The 23,331-nt window shown below is 47.0% G+C and overlaps 2 protein-coding genes across 8 annotated transcripts in view; both read right to left on the bottom strand.

Annotated features, from left to right (window-relative positions):
* The window catches only part of rgs12b (regulator of G protein signaling 12b), a 37,192-nt gene extending 23,938 nt beyond the window's left edge, over positions 1-13,254 (bottom strand). The window contains exons 1-4 of the mRNA XM_076090667.1: positions 11,383-13,254; positions 10,960-11,199; positions 9,845-10,849; positions 4,659-4,778 (exon numbers count right to left, since the gene is read on the bottom strand). Coding sequence (XP_075946782.1) covers positions 4,659-4,778; positions 9,845-10,849; positions 10,960-11,199; positions 11,383-12,480 — 2,463 coding nt within the window. The 5' untranslated portion in view covers positions 12,481-13,254. The remainder of the gene's footprint in view (positions 1-4,658; positions 4,779-9,844; positions 10,850-10,959; positions 11,200-11,382) is intronic.
* Positions 13,255-16,016: 2,762 nt separating this feature from the next.
* htt (huntingtin) overlaps positions 16,017-23,331 on the bottom strand; it is a 30,819-nt gene continuing 23,504 nt past the window's right edge. For 4 of the 7 annotated variants that reach the window (XM_076090662.1, XM_076090663.1, XM_076090660.1 and 1 more), the window contains exons 58-66: positions 23,158-23,290; positions 22,760-22,915; positions 22,264-22,454; positions 21,858-21,972; positions 21,460-21,673; positions 20,188-20,407; positions 19,863-20,025; positions 19,198-19,358; positions 16,017-19,078 (exon numbers count right to left, since the gene is read on the bottom strand). In XM_076090662.1, the coding sequence (XP_075946777.1) occupies positions 18,865-19,078; positions 19,198-19,358; positions 19,863-20,025; positions 20,188-20,407; positions 21,460-21,673; positions 21,858-21,972; positions 22,264-22,454; positions 22,760-22,915; positions 23,158-23,290 (1,567 nt within the window). In that variant the 3' untranslated portion in view covers positions 16,017-18,864. The remainder of the gene's footprint in view (positions 19,079-19,197; positions 19,359-19,862; positions 20,026-20,187; positions 20,408-21,459; positions 21,674-21,857; positions 21,973-22,263; positions 22,455-22,759; positions 22,916-23,157; positions 23,291-23,331) is intronic. The other 3 variants (XM_076090666.1, XM_076090664.1, XM_076090665.1) reach the window with 1 other exon arrangement.

The following is a 23,331-nucleotide window of genomic DNA, read 5'->3' as shown; positions in this document are numbered from 1 at the left end:
ACCCTCCTACCCGTCCTCCACTCGGCCAAGGGGTGAGGACAGCAGGTGAAGTACCTGCTCACTCACACTCAGCCCTGATAAATAACCAAGAGAGCGTTATACAGACAGGAGGCAACCGCATTCAGCGTCGACCTCGCTGGAACACAATGTTTTCCGCTCGACGGCTCATCAGAATGTCACTTTAAAAGTGCTTTGGAGAGAGTTTTAAAGTGTTTTTAACATAATAATGTGGAGCTCTGGACAACTACAAACAAAGTTCATTCATTCTCCTTTTCAAACACATTCTAAGTCTCAACTCGTGTAATACCGTCGTAGCATCGGAGATATGTCAATATATAGATAGTTTATAAAGTATCTATCGATCTAATATACACGAGTTACATGCATGGTGTCCTTTCAAAATAAACTTCTGAAGTTAAGTTTAGGCAACAAACCCACTGGGTTGGGTTTACCAAACGATGATGGTCGATCGATGAACGACTCACGTGACTCACGTGACGGACCTTGCACTATGACCATGTTTGAAAGACACCAATTTGTTTTAACCAGTGGGCGACTGTGGCTAAGGGCCGTCCTTCAATCAGAAGGTCGGCGGTTCGATCCCCGGCTCCGCTAGCTGCATGTCGAGGTGTCCTTGAGCAAGACACTTAACCCCAGAATTGCTCCCGTAGCTGTGCCTGCGGTGTATGGAATCTGAATAGTAAGTCGCTTTGGATGAAAGCGTCGCTAAATGACTGTAATGTAACCAAGTCAGAGTTCTAAAGCCTCACATCAGCTCCAGCTGACAGTTTGCATATCTCGAGAACTCTTCGTCTGACCTTTTTTGCGCTTGGCGGTTGAATTGCTTGGGCAGATTTCTTTAATCGATTAGTCATTTTTCATGCTTCATTGATGTTATTTCCAAGAAGCTCATGAGCACATCTCTGCTAGACACAAGACTTGAACTTGTGCTTTCGTGTGATTCTTCGTGGAAGAACCCAGTTATACGTAGATTAAATCAACTAATCGATTTGTGGACAAAATCATATGATCGACGAAGACATTTTTTGTTCGAGGAAACCCCCGAAACTGACTCACCCCTCGTCTAATCCAGGAGAGTGAAGAAGAGTCAGTTTCGTCAGCAAATCTGCCCAAGCAATTCAACCGCCAAGCGCAAAAAAGGTCAGACGAAGTGTTCTTGAGATATGCAACAGACAGACAGACAGACAGACAGAGAGACAGAGAGACAGACTGCTTTATGTTAAACTGGACTCACGTTAGGAAGGGATCAGTCAACAGCCAGTATCGACAGGAGGAACACTTACAGCCACATGTGATTATTGTATTAAGACTCAAAACCTTTGAACCTATCCTTTAAGAGTTAAGGTTTAATAATAATTACTGTTTTACCCTTTTGATGTGATAACATTGGGAGCTGTTGGCAGATATCTTAAACACTAATGGTGACGTTAGATCAGACTGATTGAATGAATAAGCTGGAGGCAACGGGACAAGATTTTGGTATCGGAAGTGTTCTGGTTGCATTCTAAGTAGTATTGACCAATCGCCTTTGAGCAGGCTTTGACTGCATGCGGATAAACACTCCGTGTGACGTTGGCCGAAATGCAACCTGCGAACCCGTCCGCTATCGTCTCAAAACAATGTAGCTGTTTATTAGCTCGGCTAATCGTCTATCTGTGAAAAACGGTCGTGGACGTCGTCTCTGAACTCCATTCTTCTCGCGTCTCAAATTGCTAATCGGACTATAAACAATGAGCGGCACACAGAAGAGGAAGTCTTGGCCTGGGTATCCGTTAACCGGATTTCTGCTGACCACACCAGGAGCCCCCAGAGGCCAAACCCTCATCAGACAGACAGCCGACGGGTTCTGAGGTTGATTCAGGCCACACTTGTTCAAAGTAACACGTGTATCGACCACGAGGGGCAGACGGCAAATATGGCTGTCGGAAATGCAACAACGGTACAAAGATGGCGGATCTTCTTTGCGACAGCATTGTGGAATCTGTGTGTGAAAGGAGCTATGATGTGTAGAGTGGCCACAGTCAACCATTTTCATTTTATTAGAGAGCAGCACAGCGGATGCCCAGACACAACCTAGAGAGCATCGCCCGCACTGTTAAACCCGTCTCTCCCACCAGCCCTCCAGCTCCACCGGCAGAGGAGATTAAACTATCACGGAGCTGCAACATAACGATAGGTAGCAATCAGCCCTGCAAATGGCCTCTTGTGTGCCTGGTTTGGCATTTATATTTGTGCATTCAACCTCTGGACGGTGATTATCTGGGTCTTATTTAGAAAGCACACACACAGGTGGGACACACAATCACTTTGCTGTTCACATCTCAACCCTCAAGGACCAGTTGAGCATTGTTGATGGAGTCCTCGGGGTGTGAGGCTGCTGTTTGTTGGGCTGACGGTGGAGTTTAAAACAGCTTTCTGTGGTTTTAAACATTTGTACTTTTCAACAAAGCCGGCATGCTTTTACGACATGACGAGTTCATCAGACAACTGAACTCCAGACACACAGTCTGACTTCCTTCCTCTCATTGCTGTCATAAGACACTGTCTGTCTGTCTGTCTGTCTGCCTGTGTGTGTCTGTGTGTGTGTGTCTGTGTGTGTGTGTCTGTGAGAGAAATGGTTAAATGGTTAAGCTCTACAATCAGACCCATCACAAGACAAGCTGCAAGCCTCAAGCTCAGGCAGACAAACACGTATACATACAGTACTCTGCACACACACACACACACACACAGCATAAGCTAGTGTAGAAGCTTCAATATCACAGCCAACAAGAATGGATGAGAACTGTGTGTGCGTGTGTGTGGAATTATAGTGTCATGGTCTGTTCTGAGCGTGTGCGTGCGTCTATATACTCTGTGCTTTTGTGTTGAGGCCACACTAACGAGGGGAATGTCAGTTTGTTGCTCATCAGAGCTCATTAGAATTGCAGGCTAACACTTCGAACCCCATTACACACACACACACCCACACCCACACACACACACACACACACACACACACACACACACACACACACACACACACACACACACACACACACACACACACACACACACACACACACACACACACACCGATCTCTCTCTCCTCTCCCCTCTCACAACACAAAGCCTTTTCTGTTTGTGGACATTACCGCATAAGAAGCAAGAGAAAAAGGCCTAACGACCGGAAGAGAAAGGTAGAATAGAGGGGGGGGGGGGGGGGTGGTGAGAAACGCTGCCATGGGACGGTCTGGCAGTGACACAGAGAAATATCTACTCCCCAATAAAACACACACAATGGTCAAACGTCTGAATAAATGCACCGGTGCTCCCGATGTCTCCGCCTAATGATGAATCATTTATGTAATTATTTGTGTCCTGATTAAAAGAAAGTGGAGAGTATGAAAGACATGCTAATACGTTGTGTGGGGTGGTGTTAAGTGCCTGTTTAACATTTGGACATTAGCAGAATACAAAGTGAAACCCAATTCCTGCCAAGTGATCTGCTAATTGGTTTTCCCTTTAAGTCATTAAATTAGATCAGAAGATTTTACTTCACGCAGCAGCTCTAACTTTAGTTTAGACATCTTCAAAGGGACTCATGCAGCGTTGTGATTCACAGTCTCGCTCCCGTTGTCCCCGTACTTCCTGTCTCTCTCAACCGGGCTGTCCAATAAAGGAAACATGGCAAAAATGTTGGTATATATAATAAAATACTAGTGAAGACAACGAGGGATGTTCTTATCTGCTCCCATGGTGCCTCAGCAGCCACTAAACGGCGGAAACATTTAGCTTTCTTCTGATCTCTATCTCATAGGAACACAACTACAGTTATGAATTGTTCTCAGCATGTTGCACTTTAGCTGAACGTGAATGGACAATATTATCACCCGGTAGCTCGTTAAGTAACTGATGTTTACTCACTTTAAGAGGAAAAAAGATGAGAAAGCCATGTCTACTAAACACACTGAATATAAGCGTGTGCAGACCGAGGCCGTGTCTAAAGGGCATTCACGGTGGCAGACGTAACAGCATGTCTGCATGTCAGCAGTCTGTTGTTTAGTACGACACTTATAAAGCGTCGTACTAAACAGGCATATTGTAATTGCAAAACTCATGGCTCTCAAATGACCGGACACCAGCTCATTTCTTGCAGCTAAAATCGAGAGCATGAGTATAAATCTTGCAACACAGTGTAGCCGTACTGCCCCCGGTGATATATACTATATATATACACAATGATATACAACATATACAACACTTCAACACCTAAACGTATGGCTGCATACATCAAATATAACCTCAGTTAATGCTATCAAAGCCACACTGCAGACATAGTCCAGATCCATGAACACCAGCCTGTGAATGTCTTTTTGGCTCTTTTCTGTTCTCTGTCCATGGCTGAGTGTATGTTGCCATGGGGATATGAGCAGAGGGCTCGCTGTGTCATGTGACGATGGACGATGATGCTGCACGATGATGCTGCTATTATTAGAGACGGATGATGGTGCTGGTGGGGCTCAAATGTGGCAATTACACAATGGTCAGTCTGAGCGCTTGGGCACAGCAGTAACACACAGCACTTTGTTGGCAGATGTAAGTACTGTGTGTGTGTGTGTGTGTGTGTGTGTGTGTGTGTGTGCATGAGCTCCTACCTCCAGGTCGTCCAGAGAGCGGGCCAGGCTGAGACGTTTGGAGCGTCCAAAGGACCGTCTGGCTGAGGAGCGTTGGGGGAGAGGAGGGAAGCCCATGGTCAGACCTCTGAACCGCCCACCCTGAGGAGAGAACATGTGCACGTGTTCAGTTCACAGTACGTCATAGAGCACTGACAGGTGGAGGTGTGGCAGTAGCCACAGAGTCAGAGAAGCCAGCTGGTGACGAGGTTGTAAAGGTGAACTCCCAGGTGTGAATGTGTAGAACTGATTGAGTCTGAACCAACAGCAAACAAAACCTGTTTGACTTGAAACAATGAGATGAACCGATGGATGGAAGGTTCTCTCACCCTCTCTCTCCTCAAGCGTTGTGTCACTCTTCACTTTAATAACAAACGATCACATGACAATAAAGAAATATTAGAATTAAAGAGCGCACAATATATTGGCTGATATTAGCTTATTACCGATATATCAGAACCGACTTATGTTTAATGATCAGTAACGAGGATTTTATCACAGAGATGTTTGGGGTTGAAAAGTGTCTCCGTCAGACAATAAGGTTTATTTCAGATCCTAAAATGTTGAAGCCTTTCAGCAGATATCCTGGTAACAGTTCTTCATAATAATTAAGGAATAGCGAACGATATATCATCGTTACCAAATATTAATACAAGTATCGACCTCAAACATCCTTTAATATGGAAACTTTAAAAAAACATACACAGCAAATAATTTAGTAACAGACCAATAACACTGGTTGCTGTGTGTGTGTGTGTGTGTGTGTGTGTGTGTGTGTGTGTGTGTGTGTGTGTGGTGGGACAACATTGAATGTGTAACTTTAATAAAGACAACACACAGATGGTATTAAATGGAAGCTGACAGAAAGAGATCTGAGCAGCGTTGCCTGAAGCGTTCTTCTGTTACACCTGCATGTCTCGTCAAGAAGGGTTTCTCTTTTCCACTTAAATGTTTAATTCCACATGTTATGCGCAGGCATGTACAGTCCTGTGCTTTCTACTCGCAGTACCGGATTCTTTAGTCAAACCCTCAAACACAGCCAAAAACACACACAGCCAGAAACACACACAGCCAGAAACACACACAGCTAAAAACACACACAGCCAGAAACACACACAGCCAAAAACACACAGCCAAAAACACACACAGCCAAAAACACACACAGCCAAAAACACACACAGCCAGAAACACACACAGCTAAAAACACACACACAGAGAAAAACACACACACAGAGAAAAACACACAGCCAGAAACACACACAGCCAGAAACATGCACAGCCAGAAACACGCACAGCCAGAAACACACACAGCCAAAAACACACACACAGAGAAAAACACACACACAGAGAAAAACACACAGCCAGAAACACACACAGCCAGAAACACACACAGCCAGAAACACACACAGCCAAAAACACGCAGCCAGAAACACGCACAGCCAGAAACACACACAGCCAGAAACACACAGCCAAAAACACACACAGAGAAAAACACACAGCCAGAAACACACACAGCCAGAAACACACACAGCCAGAAACACACAGCCAGAAAAACACACAGAGAAAAAAACACACAGCCAGAAACACGCACAGCCAGAAACACACAGCCAAAAACACACACAGAAAAAAACACACACAGAAAAAAACACACAGCCAGAAACACACACAGCCAGAAACACACACAGAGAAAAACACACACAGCCAAAAACACACACAGCCAGAAAAACACACAGCCAGAAACACACACAGCCAAAAACACACACAGAGAAAAACACACACAGCCAGAAACACACACAGCCAGAAAAACACACAGCCAGAAACACACACAGCCAAAAACACACACAGAGAAAAACACACACAGCCAAAAACACACACAGCCAGAAACACACACAGCCAGAAACACACACAGCCAGAAAAACACACACAGAGAAAAAAACACACAGCCAGAAACACACACAGCCAAAAACACACACAGCCAGAAACACACAGCCAAAAAAACACACAGCCAGAAACACACACAGCCAAAAACACACACAGCCAGAAACACACACCGACACACAAATGTGACGAACGTAACGACAACAACACTCACAGAGCTGCATCTGAGGAGGGAGTGTGTTGTGCTCTTGAACTGGACTGCATTATATGTTTTAAGTGGTTTTATTACTGTGTTCACTTCATGTCCTTCCACTTAATAATAAGAACAATAATATTTATAAAGAACATTCAAGGTTGTGTCAGTTGTAGTGCGGTGAACAGCCACTAACTGGAGTGGAGAGATAACGGGCCAGCTGTTACTTGATGCCATAAAATGAGCCCATGAGAAGAATGAGTCACCGGGGTCATTACGATTTATTGTACAAAGCCATCTGAAGATGATGTAACACACTGAGTAGTGCTGTAAACCAAAGAGGAGGAGAAGCTGAGCCCTGCGTCGCTTTTACAAGTCTACAATTAGCCTTCCAACATCTGTTGTGCTGCATCGTCCGGAGCATCCGTCTTCAGAGACAACGGAAGAATCCGGCTTCCTTCCGCTCACAAATGGCATTCAGTGAATCTCCGTACGGCGCAGCAGAAAGCGTATGTCAGCGGAACGCGGCTGACTAATGAGTAATAAATCAATGCCGACAGGCCGCAGAGGCCACGCCGGGACACACGCTGCATCTGACGAGACGATTAGCAGCAGGTCTCATCAGCGCTTCATCGGGGGATGACTGGTGGCGTTGCCTGGATACTGAGGCAACCCTGTGTGTGTGTGTGTGTGTGTGTGTGTGTGTGTGTCTGTGTGTGAGTGTGTCTGTGTGTGAGTGTGTCTGTGTGTGTGTGTGTGTGTGTGTGTGTGTCTGTGTGTGAGTGTGTCTGTGTGTGAGTGTCCAATAAAACATATTTGAACACTTGCACAAAGTAATCAGAAGGTTTCATGAGAGATGTTGAGAATTGAATTAAAAAGGTGAATAAAGTGATAAAGCGTTGATCTCAGGGCTGGTTTTGGGAGCAACTGAGAAACATCTGAAAGACGACATTTTAGTGGAAGACTCACAGCTCGTATCTGTGCAGATGATCCTGTACCCCAGTCGCTCGCACGCACGCACGCACGCACACGCACACACACACACACACACACACACACACACACACACACACACACACACACACACACACACGATCAATGTTACAGAATAGAGGCGTCCTTCCTGTTTACAACAGAACAGCTGTCAACATAAAACACACACACACACACACACACACACACACACACACACACACTTATTCCTTGGAATAACAACTGCAGTATAACAGGCTTAAGTATCACAAAGCCTGACAGTCAACACAATTCAACAGTTAATTCTTTGATTCTACAATAGGTTATAAAATAAAACAATCACTGTATCACATTCTGCCTGTTTGTGTCTGTGTTTAGTCGCTTATATTCAAAGACTTTCATTCACAATCTGCGTTATTGGCTCAGTATGCAGACACACGTTCTGTTGTTTCTATAACAATGTACTGAGTCAGAAATAGAAATAACAGCGAAGGACAAGAACAACAAAGCTGGACAGAGAACAGTAAAGACCAGACAGGACTGTTGCATGTACAGATAATACACGCGTGTGCGTTGTGGACGGATGAACTTCAGGTACTTACAAAGCACTTACAAAATGAATGTAGAGCTTTTATAATGAAAACCTAAATGAGTTTCCTGTCGACAGTCGTGAGAGCGCAGGAGGCTGATGGAGGTTTAGGCAGTGAAACAGCGCCACCAGGTGGCCAACACTCACAATCTATTAAGACTTAACACTGTATCACCCATACGAGTACAACTCTAGTCAGCTCTCATACTTCAATAATCAAGTATTTCTTGTGAGAAACACAAGAACTACATTTGTCACACCTGCACCAGCATCTTATTTTGGCTAAATCATTATAGTGTTTGGTGAACATGGCTCACCATGTCGGCAGCAGCCCCCCCCCCCCCCCAGCATCCTGCGTGTCCAGTCAGAGGACATTGTTCGGAGGGGTTGACGTCCACCTCCCTGTCACCGTCGGCCTCTACTCTGGCCCTGGCCTTGTAAACACTTCCTCTGATTGTCCCGTGGGACCTTGTCCACCACACGTGTTACTGGGGGGAAGCGGCAGCAGCCTCCTTTACTGTCAGGGAAGCAGGAGTCTATCCTGGGTTCTGATATGTAAATGTGGACAATGCTACCGTTTCCTTCATACTTCTTGAGATTCAGCTGCAGGGAGTCACTCTAAGCCTGTATCTCTTCCTCTCTATTGTCTGCAAACAATAAACAGTCAACAGCAGCGTACTGTAAACTTCTTCTCACAAAACAATGCATCCAACCGTAAATCAAACTTAACGGGAAGTTTAAATTTGCTTGTCCCTTTACTAATGTAACCATGTGGTTTGAATCTCTTCAACATTCATATGCAAGCAAACATATGCTTGAAGTAAATCAAACAAACACTACGAACACTTTACGACGGCTTCATCAGAACTGAAGCCTGCTGTGCTGTTTGAGTCTCATCACGGTGGGAAACAGGTGGTTTCCAGGTGAAGGCAGATGTCTGGCTCGTGCATAATACATGATGTGATACCGGAGCAGTGCGGATTAATAACTTATCAATCTGCTTGTACTGAGTCTGGGTAGAGGCGCTCGCATTGTTCCATATAGTAAAGGGAATATGCTGCGCTGCTGGAGTGAACGAGGCTCATCGCAACTTTTCAAAACCCCTGAAAAGTTTGACTTTTCTGAGTGAAGGAGAAACTCTGACTCGTTGGGTGAAATGCTCGGCCTCGAGGTGAAGAGGGTGCCGATGCGATGCAGCGCAGTGGGATGAACACAAATGGATTTATAGCCCCAATAAACTGGAGTCCTGGACGCACTCGAGTCAGAGTAAGTTTCCACAGCGGGGGGGGTGTGATGGGGGACGCTACCTGCTGCCCAGGCTTCTCATCTCATGGTCAGTTTTAACACAACTCTTCTAAAAAGCCCACCGCCCACAAACTGGCACAACACATTAATGAATGCAGTGTTGTGAAAGAATGACGATACATGGGCTGAGAATCCAGAATTAAAATGAATAAACTACGTGATCAGCATGAACACTGAAGGTTGAAGGTGTTACTGATCAGGTCGTGTTAATGTTTTTAATCAAACACGTACCTTTTTCTCTCCCTCTTTTGCATTCCCTCGTTTCTTCTCTCTCTCTCCTCTGGCTCTCTCCCCAGCACCGAATAGCTTCTTTGCCCACTCGTCTTTCTGAACAGCCAGCCGGTGGGTGTGGGAGTGGGGATGTGGTGGAGGAGGAAGAGGAGGAGGCGGAGGAGGAGGAGGAGAAGGAGGGCTCCCTCCAGGTGGTGGCAGGAGGTCCCCGGGGGCCAGTGGGGCCCGGTAGCGGTCGGCCGGGATCTTATTCATGGGTGGAGGCAGGGTGCTGCAGTTAGCCGACGACCATCCGTCGGTGGACTCGGCGTAGGACTCCTGGTCGCTGCTCAGACCCTGGAGGTGGTTGTGGTGGTGCTGCTGACGCCAGTCTCTCAGCACATGGACTGGAAGCCACCGCTGCGGCTCCGCCCCTGCACCTACTCCTCCAACCCCTCTCTTTTCTCCTCCCCCCACAGCTCCTCCCCGCTTCCCTGGTGAGTAGTGGTGTGGGTGGACTCCTCGAGAGTGCCTGCCGGGGACATCGGGGTGAGCCAAGGGGAGAGGGTGAGGGAGGTCAGCCAGGTGTGGCTCGTGACGGTAGTGGCCATTTCTAAGAGCTGGCAGAGGAGGAGGAGGAGGGTGAGGGGCCGCAGCTCCGAGGGTGGGGCTCCAGGCCTGCTGGGACGAAGGCGGGCTGTCCCAGTGGCGCGGCCCAGAGACGTGGCTGTGGTTAGGAGGACCTCCGAGATCGACTAAAAGCACCCTGTTGCTTTTCTCTTCTGGTAAAAAGTTGCCGATCCCGCTGTCGCTGTTGCTGCTGGTGCTGTGGTTCTGCTGGGCGTCGTTGTCTGGGTCGTGGAAGGCCCGGGCACGGACCCCCTCGATGTTGTCCCCCATGTCCCGGTAGAGGACGGAAACAAACTGGAGGAGAGGCTGAGAACTGGGCGGGAATTCCAGGCAGCCTCCTGTGTCTGGGTCGGGGGTGCACTCAAAGCCAAACCTCCTCGATACCCCTGAATGGACCTGAGGAAACAACAGTCACCACAATGTAATAACAACATGGCATAGGAGAACCTTTGAACTGTTGCTAGCTGTTTCTAACTACATGTTACAATTAAATCCTCTATTCATACCTGGTGGTGACAGAGATCTGGGTCCACGATGAACACGTGACAGGAAGTCCTCAGACTGCCCTCTTCATCTCGCCCGTGGCTGAAGTGACAGTCGTCGTGGTCGTCCGTGGCCTGCATCGTGACCAGTCCGAAGAATCGACGGTCATCGGGACAACAGGCGCTGAAGGCTAGCTTCTCTGCAGGATAGGTGGCCAGAACCTGACCTCTGTCGCTGCAAAGACGCACGCTGTCGTGCATGACCTGGCAGGAAAATACAGATCATAGAAGTTACCAGACATCATTAAAGACATGACAGACTTTGCTGATACAGGATAAAGTAATCCTGTTATTTATTTTCATGGTTTTCCAGCACTTCAATAAATCAAAAAATATATAGTAAACAAGTTCTCATCATCAGATGGTTCACAAAACATTCAACCGCACCTTCATAAGAACCAGTGAGTGGATCTTCTGCTCGGCCCGGAGGCGCCTCATGCTGCATCTGATGGCTTGCAGGCTGTCGCTCTCTAAGCTCGTCCCTACGGAAGCCAGCTCAATGGAGCCCAGATAGCCCACAATCATGCCCACATTGAGGATGCCCTCGCTGGACTCCAGGCCTAGGTCGCCCCCATCTCCCACATCCAAGTCTTGCTCTTGCTCGTGTTGCTGAAGGTGGAGATGACGGAAGTCTGCGTCCAGGAAGACAGAGTCGTCATTCAGAACTTGGGCCATCTCCTCCTCAGAGAGCAGGTTCGGGTTGCTCTGGGATCGGGAGGCGTTCTGATACGGAGGGAACTCCGGGTCAGACAGCGGGCGTGGCTTTGATGATGAGCTGGGTCCAGGTCTGTCCTTGTCTGAGCTGCTGGAGGACTGGCTGGAGTTCTCAAAGATCATGTTAAAAATCCCTCCGGACTGCAGCTCTGCCACAACCTTCTCTGCCCTGTTGATGCCCAGCTGCTTAGAATCCAGCTTGGGTTTGTACCACCCGCCACGGGCTCCACAGCCCGGCCTGCTGTTATTGTTGTTGTTCACACTGTTGTCGTAAAAAACATCCAACTCGTCGTCACTCGAGCACGAGTCCGGGTAAGATGCTGCCACTGCGTTGCTGCTCTGGTGACGACTTGCAGTGGTGCGTTGGTGGTGGTGATGGTGCCGCCGGTGCCGCTCTCCCTCAGCGATGACCAGTTTCAAGACACCAGAGCAGCGTCCAATCAGTTTCACCACATCTTCGTGCGACGCCATGGAGACATTGATGTCGTTGACGGAGAGGATGTGGTCTCCGGAACGCAGACCCACATAGTCTGCAGGGCTGCCTTTCAGGATGCAGCTGAGGACACACGGGCCTTGGCCTGACAGTGTGAAGCCATACCCCGTTCTTCCTCTCGCCACCTCCACAGCCCGGATACGACCCTGCTGGTTGGAGGAGGAGGAGGAGGAGGAGGGCGGTGGAGGCTGGGGCGGCCCGCTTCCACCACAAGGGCGTCTTTTGGATGACGCGTCCGCTTGCCTGAACATTGTGCCAGGGTGCTTCCTCTTGTCCATTGATTCAGCTTCAATCAGTCATTACACATGCCGAGGCTCTGCTCAGGCAGGTACGCGGGGCAGACCCAACGCACGTCTTCTCGTCAAGCTGCTCCGGAAAAAAATGAGCAACGCTTCTAAATGCAGCAGAGGGGTGACAGGTTTCCCTCAGTTCTGGCACAGCCTTGCTACTGTAGTATTCCCATCCTGGTGTCACTCTCTCTCTCGCTCGCTCTCTCTCCCAGTTCACAGCCTCAGCTACCTGCAGCACAACAAAACAGAGCCAAGCCAGACATGAGAGCAATCCTCCTCCTTCACATGTTTTGCTCTCCTCACCCATCATACTTCACATATAGACTGAACAGGCTCTCCAGTCTTTATGGCTCAATTCAGTTAGGGAATCATTAAACTGTCATGAATGGCAATATTGATATTTAACATCGCATTTTACCGCTTAACATTGATCTCTACACGCAGCCACACCTGCGCAGGGTGGAGTCAGTGCAGCTCTGTCCAATGAGAACGTGTGTTTCTAAACCAGAGGCGTTTTCGTACCTGAGAGGCATGCAGGTGAAGTCACACACACCCAGCCTACAGCTACCGACTCTGGGGTAACTTTTAACTCTTAAACTCGCTCATTATCAACGTGAACTGTGGCGTCCGTACGAGTTAAACACGTATTGTTTTCATAAACAGTCGAAGGCATTCACTCAGAAGCTGTGAAGAATGCGTTAACGTTAGCGGAGGTTAGCTGAGGCGTTAGCTTCGTTAGCTGCACATGCTAGTAAAGCGACACGTTAGTTGCAATGCTCGCTTTTGAAAGAAGTTGACAACTTTGTATTTATCACTTTACATTCACACGTGTGCATGCTTTGTTTTTGACAATTCACGAAAGTTACCAAACAAAGTTTCTTGCCGTGACTCGCTGTTCTAACGCGCACCCACCCGTGCTTAACCCGGAGTCCCGCCCCCCGAGGGCCGCTTCTGTGGAATGTCGGTCTGTAACTAAGGTTACGGCGGTGTACACAGACCTTTACATCCCGTCATTGGTTCTCCGAGCTGTCAGTCACGCGGCGGACAGTTATGTGGATAAATTGACAAAAGTTAGTTTGAGAAATCACAGATAAAAGTATCAACAGTAGCGTATCCACAGGTGTCTGAAGCTAGCGTCGCGAGACCAGTCGTCTGACTCAACTGTTAATTATTAAAAGTATTATTATTATTATTATTATTAGCAGAGTTTAAATGTCTTCTACCAGCACGCAGCGAGAAAGCGAACGACAACAGCTGGCCACTTTACGTGTGCGTTGTAAAGCAGGGATAGCTCAGTAAGAGGAGGATGCAAACTCTTCTATAATGTTCCCACAGAGTGTCGGGTCCCTGATGGTTCACGCGCGCAGAGTTAAAATACAGAGACTTACGTGTTGGAGTCCGACGCGCTGATGCTGCTCGAGCAGTTTCCATAGTTTGGTAACCAAGGTTTTATTTAGGTAAACTCAGAGACGATGGGTAAACAAAAGAAAAGGCTGCACCATCTGGCGAAGTAGCCTTAAGAGGAGGAGGAGGAGGAGGAGGAGAGGGAGGGGTGTTTGGAGTGGGTGGAGGAGAGAGAGAGAGAGGGGGGGGGGGGGGACTTCAAACAGTATACATGAAGATGAAGGAAAGCTTTTATTTTACACTTCATTCATATTTTCTCTCATCACAGTATATCTGGGAAGTGTCTCGAGGCTTCTGAACAGTGGAATGAGTCTATATCTTGGTGTTTTTTTTTGGGGGGGGGGGGGGGTGTAGTGTTACTGTACTAACACTATTGTACAACTTGTAAAGCATCAAGACAAGTCAGCAAGCATCAACACTTCAAGGCAAGTTTATTTGTATCGCACATTTCAACAACAAGGTAATTCAAAGGGCTTCACATAAAACCATTAAAAGCATCAAAGCATAAGGCAAAAGAAAAGGAGATTTAAAAACAATTAAGAACATTCATTAAAACATAAAGAAAAAACAGTGTAAGAAATAAAATACAGTAGTAAAATGCAGAAATTGATTAATATATTAATGGTTCAATTAAAGGCAGCAAACAGAAAAGTCTTCAGTCTTGATTTAAAGGAGCTGGGGGTCTCAGCAGACCTGCAGCTTTCTGGGACTTTGTTCCAGATATGTGGAGCAGAAACACTGAACGCTGCTTCTCCATGTTTAGTTCTGACTCTGGGAACAGAAAGTAGACCGGTCCCAGACGACCTAAGGGGTCGGGATGGTTCATAAGGTAGCAGCAGATCAGAGATGTGTTTTGGTCCTAAACCATTCAGTGCTTTATAAACCAACAGCAGGATTTTAAAGTCAATTCTTTGTTTGACAGGAAGCCAGTGCAAAGACCTCAGAACTGGAGTGATGTGATCCACCCTCCTGGTCTTAGTGAGGACTCGAGCTGCAGCTTTCAGACTGACTTTTTACAGAGACCTGTAAACACACCGTTACAGTAGTCCAGTCTGCTGAAGATAAATGCATGGACAAGTTTATCCAAATCCTGTTGAGACATAAGTCCTCTAATCCTTGATATATTCTTCAGGTGATAGGAGGCTGATTTTGTAATTGTCTTGATGAGGCTGTTCAGGTTGAGATCTGAATCCATAACTACACCTAGATTTCTGGCTTGGTTTGTGGGTTTTAACATCAGTGATTGAAGCTGAGCGGTGATTTTCAATCGTTCGTCCTTGGTACCAAAAACAATTACTTCCGTTTTATCTTTGTTTAATTGAAGTAAAAACAGCCGTGTCTTCGTGCTGGTGAATTCAGAAATCTACTTCAGAAAGACATCTGCATGTCTGATTGTAAAGTGTATTTAATGTGTAAAGTGTTGTTGGAGTATACGCTCGCACACACACACACGCACACACACACTGAATTACTGATGTATTCATTTCTAGCTTCAAAGGCTTATTAAATGTTGCAATAAACAGATCTAAAACATCGTCAGGATGTGAGTTGATTTTCTTTCCAAAGCGGTGACCTGTACGATGTTCACTGTTTTAGTTTGTGCTGTGTTTAGTGTAACTCACACATGACATTATAAACCCTTTGTACAGCGATGAAAGCCATGGACAGTTGCTGGCTGTGATGAACCATATGCCATCTGTCTGGTAATCCAGTTAATACCTTTTTAATCATGAATCAGCCATCTTATTAGGCGCTGTAAAACAAGAGCAGCATACGTGATTACAGTGGAGCCTATAAAAGTAGATCACAGCCTGGCTGAGGAAAGGAAATTGTACAAAATGCAATAACGTGATCCTGTCAGAGGTTAGATAAGAGTCATTAAGGTCTGGTGATGGACTTCAAATAAAATACGCAATACTGGCCGTTTCCAGCTTGTTCTCTCTGACAGAGAGGAGGACACAACATGTAATGTGTCCTCACAGGTGGACTGTGTTCTAGAGACACAGAGGATTCACCATCTGAAACCACAGTAACAGCCTCTACTAGCACACCATCGTAGTAGTTAGAGCTGCTTTTAAAAAAAATCTCTCCTGAAAGAAGTCTTACAAGTCTCACAAACATAACATCTTTAAATAATTTATTAATTTCTACAACAGCTCATATGCAGTGATTTATCTCTTGAAAATATTAAAATGAACTGAAACACACAATCTTTATATTTGACAGAATATTGTTAGAAAAAAGAAGACGTTGAGGCTCTCAGACAAGAAACTAAAGGATCACGTAATTCTGTACTTCTATTACGGCCATCATCAGAACCATCGTTTGGATCAGTCGCGCTCACCAAACTGTTGTAGAAAGGGGAAGAGAGGTTTCCTCTGAAAGCAGCAACACACTAATTGAAAGACAGGAGAAAGTGTGGCGCATGTAAAGAACTTGGCAGAGAACAAATGAAACCTGCAGTGACTCTCAGCTTCAATAAGCATATTATGTTCTGAGCGGCTGATTCTAGAAGAGGAAAAATAAAGTCTTGAAGTGAAGCACGTTAAATCAGTTGAACATGACCGACACGCCCATTTACCAAAACCACAGAGAGATTCCGTGTAATCGCATTACCCCCTGCAGGGGTCTTCTGCTCTTCTTAAGCCTGGTGAAGAGAATAGTCCCCTCGGTCCCGTTTGTGAATTAATTCCTTTAACATTGTAAGTGCTGCAAAAAAAAAAAGAAAAACCAGGGTTCAGTCATCCTCGGCTTCTTTTCTCACCACACATCCAAACGGACTTTGAAGACACTGTTGATGTGAGAACAGGACTCATTTAATCTACTTCAGGGAGGCCTCACAATGGAAGTGTCATGACAGCTGCAGAGTCATTTATTGAGTGAATTACATGAACATGATCAAAAGGAAGCCAGTGAAAGTGGGAACATATAGAGCGGACAGATCACTGATGTTTCTTTGATGCGCTGTAAGGACTCGTTGCATATCAAGGAAGCGCCCGACGTCAACATGAGAGGAACTTCCAGTTTAAGTCCTGGGTGTACTTAATATTCTGCACAAAGACAATGAAATATTTACCAATCTTTAAAACGGAGACAAAACAATATTTAAAGCTCAGCAGAACCCTCCCGCCGTCCCCTCGCTACACGTGCTCATCTGTTGATTTGTCGAAGCTGCTGTTGGTCTCTAAGGTCTCACGGCTCCCTTTGGATTGTGTCGCGTCTCTTCCACAAATACAGTACGAAGGACTATGCAAGAAAATAGCAGTAATGCTAAGCATGCTTTCAAGCTTTCAGTGTACAGGACATACGTATATTCAGTCTTTATCTAAGGCAAGTGTATGTACAGAGTAACGCCGCCCAGCACACTCACAGGCACCTCCAGGTCTGCAGTAAAATACTCGTAGCTCTCTGCGGTCCGTCGATTCACTGATTTCTAATCACGTACGTGTTAAGACCGACAGAAAATAAAGTCCTTATTGTCCCCGTTAAGATCTCTCGTCTTTAGTCTGGATCTGAACATGCACCATGGCTTTAGTTTAACTTCACAATTAGGTTTGTTTCCCCCCTCAAGCTACGACGGTAACTCCATTTAAAGATGACTGCAGATTACATCCAGTCTTATTATTACAACAACAAAAGTCACATTTTACATCCTGAGAATTTAAAAAGTACAAGAAATGGACAAGAGTCATTCCGGGGTACGAGACTAGAACTCTATTTTAAAAGAAGGTCTAGACGGATATAAGCAGTATGATAAAAATCATAAGTGGGAAAGCTCCTCCCCCTGCTACTGGTTAAAAAGAAGACCACGTCGCTGCAATTTTGGTATTTTACTTGCTGGACATGTCCCACCATCTTAACTGTTGTGGGCCCTCACACGGGGTACCGAGAGTCTAACTCTGTGTCCTCTGCACTGAGACTGAGACGGTAACAACTTGTTGAAATGGATGCAAACAAGTTCCTGCAGCGACGAATCACAACATCCACCCCCTGGTTCATTGGAAGGAAACAAAAATACTATTAGTGATCATTCTTACACATCAAATATTTAACTTGTGCGCGTCGGAGAATGAACACAACTTAGATATTAAAAAGGTCTTCAAAGACACTAATTATTAACATTAAGCATTTGTGACCCTCCTGCGTCGGCCCGTTGTCCTCAGCAGACCGTCAGCCATCTTTAACAGAACGCACTGAAAAATAGACGCAGTGAAACTTTAAATATAGTAAATACTTTGCATTTTCTAGGTTTGTTTTCTCTATTTTACTGACATCACAATACTCGAGCAAGTCCTCACAGGAAAATAAACAAATCCAATGTTTGTGTTTGATTTATGTTGTTTTTTTATATGTCTTTTAATCAAGGTGCTGGGGAGGAGGAGGAGTTCAAGGTGCTGGGGAGGAGGAGGAGTTCAAGGTGCTGGGGAGGAGGAGGAGTTCAAGGTGCTGGGGAGGAGGAGGAGTTCAAGGTGCTGGGGAGGAGGAGGAGTTCAAGGTGCTGGGGAGGAGGAGGAGTTCAAGGTGCTGGGGAGGAGGAGGAGTTCAAGGTGCTGGGGAGGAGGAGGAGTTCAAGGTGCTGGGGAGGAGTTCAAGGTGCTGGGGAGGAGGAGGTGTTGAAGGTGCTGGGGAGGAGGAGGTGTTCAAGGTGCGGTCGTGGTCTGTGGAAGAGCCACAGTTTGGAGGTTTTGCAGCCAGTGTCCTTAATGTAGGTGCAGACCTTTAACATACGCCCTAAAACTGACCCGGAGTCAGATCTCCTCGTTTCTCTTCATCGTGGTGCCTTCAGTGGTTCCACTCGTTTCACATCAGTGTAGAGGAGGGAGAGGGGGGAGGCTACAGTAGATCTTTCTAATGAAACGTTCTGTTCTTCCCCTTCATTGCAACTCAAGGAGGAGGTGTACGGCCATGAGCATTTCTCATTCCCCCCCTCTCTCTCTGTGCCTTCGTGTCCTTCCCGGTCCGTCGCCCTCAGAGCGATGTGTCCTGGTGGATCGACTGCAGACAGCCCAGCAGCTGGTAATAAGGGCTGCCTGGCGAGGCCACCGTCTCAAAGACGGACTGGAAAGCCCTCCGGTCCAGCTCCTCGTCGATCTGGTGCCGGTAGAAATCCATGGCCACCAGGCAGAAGAGGTTGACGTCCACCACCTCACTGGAGCCCATTCGGCTGATCACGTGTGGCAGTCTGGTTAGAGAGCGGGGCGGTTAAGGACAACAGACAACACTATTTGTACCTTTACACCCACATACAGTATAGATACAACCCAGTCACAGTCCTGCTTAGTGGGATTCATGTGAGGATACAGTGCTGAGATCCACTGGGAGGTGGAAGCAGAGACAAAGAAACAGGAGAGGCTCCACATGGCCATGGCCACCGGTGTCCTCTGAGTGAAGTTGGACAAGGAGAGCAGCACCCAGTCTCGCACCATAGAGGACTGGCCTGTGGCATGGAGGGTCTGGAAAACCTGGAGGTGGGTGCAGAGCCGAGGGAGGAAAAGAAGAACGTAGACGGAGACAAATGTATTGAGATGAATGATTACCTAAAAAGATCTGTCCAAATAAGATCACTAATTATCTTACAAAAGCGTCATTAACTTGGGTTTGAATTCCTGTTAACAGTCTAATAAGTGCACAGATCTCATTCATTCTGCATTTTAAATCCCTGAACAACAACTGGAAAGCGCTCTCTGCTCCAGCTTGATGTTGTCTTGACAACGTATTGTCTGATTGGACAACAGGAGCTGGCTGGGTCCAAACAAAGGTAGCTCGTAACAACTTTACTGAGACGTCAGTGAAATTCTCTTTAATGCTCCGTGTAAGAAGACAACGCTTCAGCATTTCTGTGGCCGCAGAATAATCACATTTGTGTGAACCTCATGTACAGAATATTATTACGTTTTTAATCTGGTTATTGTTTGGCTTTAAATGCATTAATAATGATCCAGCGATCGCTCAGCCCTGCTGCTGACCTTGTAGACGACAGCGGCCATGAACTGAGGGTACGGCTGCTGATTGGACAGGAACTCTCCGATGACTTTGTTCATGACGTCCTGTGGCGGGAAGAAGTCGTCCAAAAACTGGGGCAGAATCCTGGACACCACCCGAGCCTCGCTGGGTAAACCTTTCCGGATCCTGCAAACAGGAAATGATGACGACGGTGTAAACAAGACAAAGTGTTGCTGCTGTCGTCAGAACGTTTATTATTCTGGACGCCACAAACCCACGAAGGACTATTTTAAGTATTAATACAAAGCTATGTGCATTACTCGTACAACAGAGGACGTGTGCGTTTACCTGTCGAAGAGAACAGAGACCCTCTCCATGGCCACGATGATGGACTCGCTGTCAGGGGCCTGGGGGTCGGAGTGGGCGGGGCGACTGGCAGGGCTGGCTTTCTCCTTTCCTGAGGAGAAACCAACATGACCGGCCGTGACGCCCACCGCCTCTGCCGCGGCAGAGCCAGAGTCAACCTGACCTCTAACCCCTGTCACGTCTGAACCCGACGCAAGCACCGCTGAGAGGACGAGAGGGGGGTGGGGAGGGGGGGTGGGTTGCACCGGTCGAACCAGTGGGGGAGACGTTAGAGTGGGCACCGATATCACAAGATTCAGAAGATGGGTGAAATTCTGGGCGCTGTCAAAATAACCGTCTTCAGGTTTTCTGAGAGTGACTGGTGCCTAAATATTAGCAGAGATTGTCTGCTGGGTACATTACGCTCTCATGTGACCTGAAGGTGCTGCAGCTTGCTTTGCTGTACTGCACATGAAGAGAGGTTTGCCTAAAGTTATAACTCAGTTTGCATTTTGGACAATACACTAAGAGTTGCTAGAGTTAGTAGGGGACGACGTAGGGGTTAGAGGTAGGGTATATCAGAGGTATAGAATACATGTATCACATGCAGAAAGCGAGCAGCTTTGTTGCTTATTGCCGTCACAGGCATCATTACAGGGTTGGTAGGAACTTTAAAAAAGAGATCTGTTAAGCTGTAAAGAGATTTATGGATGCAAATGACTTGTAACGCATGATAAGATTCACAGTAAGTACATTAACTATTGTAATACTAGTGTGTACTGTAAGCTGCATGCAATGGTGACATGCACAACATGCGTAAGCTAATGAGTAAGCGTGTCAGTGGGCTCAGAGGCAGTAATACATTCAGACATAATTCTTAGGACTGTCCCAGTTCTGCCCCATAACGTTCCCCTCAGAGTCGCCCTTTGATATGAGACACCAGCAGAAGCCAGGAGTGGAGCTGGATGGAGAATAGTTAAATATGATAACGGGACACCACCACATTTTACTATACAAACGATTAGAAAGGAATGCGTCTGGGATGAGAGTACAGGAAAGAAATGGGACACGTCCCTCACTGAAGCAGTACTTACATTAGTTAAGCCTGCAGAGCTTTAAGCATTAAGCGTTACTAAATGACAATGCACCAGTAGGGTTAACTGATGATTAAGTAGTCTACTGCTATTTAGAGTGCCCATGCAGGTGAGCACCAGTCCTTCTACAGTGCATGCTGGTGATTTAGGCAGAATGCTACATTGGTAGAGCCCTTCTTACCGGTGTACATGCAGGTGAGCATGAGGCCCAGGGCGGCCATGGCTCTGTGTGGCGACGGCATGTTGACTCTGTCCACGCTGAGTTTGACCAGCGCTTCTCCGTCCACCCGGGACAACTGCTCCGACAGCAGGAGGCGCTCCAGACCGCGCAGCACACAATGATAGATGACGGAGGGAGTGGAGTCCTCGCTGGCCGACACCATCACACCACACAGCTGGAAGACAGCGACGAAGGCAGGAGACAGAGAGCAACACTAGCATATCAAATAATTCATAACCACGAGTGTAAAACTTCTAATGCTTAGATTGTGACAGAAATCAAAGTCAAAATTATGGAGATTTTATGTCTTTTAAACTTTTGTCCCATCCTGTAATGGTGCCGTACACCCCCTTGTTTACCTGTATGATTCCAGCCATAAACTCGGCTCCTACATCCAGAGGGTAGTTCTCCATCATGTAGAAGGCCACGGCACACATCACCAACACATGCTGCTGGTTGTGCAGGTTCACACAGCTGCAGCACACAAAGAGAGGCCATGTATGTGAAGGGCAGCACCTAGTGGCCAAATGCTGCGCTGCACTCTTGGTCCTCGTCTCAGATCAAAAGAATTTGTCTGACAAATCGAGGCGATAGTATCGTCCTCTGTAGCCCTAAGCTGGATGAAACTAATTCAATCTAAAATCCACTTACTTTACCGCCATTTAACACGTTTGCGCCACCCTTCATCATCATCTCAGCTCATTAGATGATGAAATGAGGTCAGTGTCTGTTTCTGCATCTGATAGAACAGAGAGCGCTACTCACTGAGCGATGGCCCTGAGGTTGGACAGCAGGTACTCGGAGACGGTGGGGATGAGCTGTTTGGCCGTGTCGTCCAGCAGGTCACACTCCAACACATACAGCACTCCATGCAGAGCGCCCATGCGGCTGGGCAGGTGGGTGCTGCGCAGGGTCGTCTCCAACAGGCGACAAATGGGCTCCGCTATCGCTTTGTCCTACAAATATACATTTAGGTTATTTATACACTAAAGCAAGACTTCACGGGGCTTCATGTCGGGCCAAAGATTAGTGGCACTGCTCAATCCCCTCCTATATGAAAGTTAACCTTAAATGATTTAGCAGCGAGCCTTATTACTCTGTATAAGTAACCTCCTCCCTGTTGGCGGAGGTATAGCTGGTATGTAGGATATTAGACGAGGAGTTAATTGTACAGAACACCCAATCACAAACACGCATCCTGTCAACATCAAAAGGTTACACACCCCCCCCCCCCCCCACACACACACACAGTCATGCTCACCATTCCCAGCACTGCAGCTGCCTTGCAGATGGCAGGCACCAGGTATTGATTGAGGATCTCGTCCTCTGGTGGGTGGAGCTTCTGCAGTTCCGTCAGGGTGGAGAACATCATGTCAAACTGGTTCCTCTCTGTGAACAGGTCCGACACCGCCAGCAGCTACGGAGAAGGATAACAGGGGGAAGACGGCGAAGAGAGTGAGAGGAGAGCGGAGTCCATCTTGGTCTCATTTCTCGTGGATCCCCTCAAACCGATAAGCAGGTCTGCAGTTCTGTCGTCTGCTTTCCAGAGAGAAGAACTCGGGTCTTTGTTTCAAGTTATTCTTGAGAACAGTTTCAGGCAATCCTTCACTGATGGCTGAACAAGTAAGATGATAATCAAGCGTGTGCAACGTAGCTCACCGATCGGACCACTTCACTGACGAGTATGGTCGGGGTCTTCCTGTTACTCGGGGAGCCGGGGATCAGCCACTGGCTGTACAGCTCCAGCAGAAACTGGGAACACGAATGAATGTCCACACCTGCACGATGCTTCCTGAAAGCACAAATAGACAGTCATGAGTCCCATTGTTGTTT

The sequence above is a fragment of the Anarhichas minor genome, unplaced genomic scaffold (assembly GCF_050575085.1).
Source record: "Anarhichas minor isolate MPS153535 unplaced genomic scaffold, ASM5057508v1 ptg000012l, whole genome shotgun sequence".
In the NCBI taxonomy this organism is placed as follows: domain Eukaryota; kingdom Metazoa; phylum Chordata; class Actinopteri; order Perciformes; family Anarhichadidae; genus Anarhichas; species Anarhichas minor.
The sequence above is the reverse complement of the archived record's forward strand: the minus strand, read 5'-3'. Positions and strand labels throughout refer to the sequence as shown.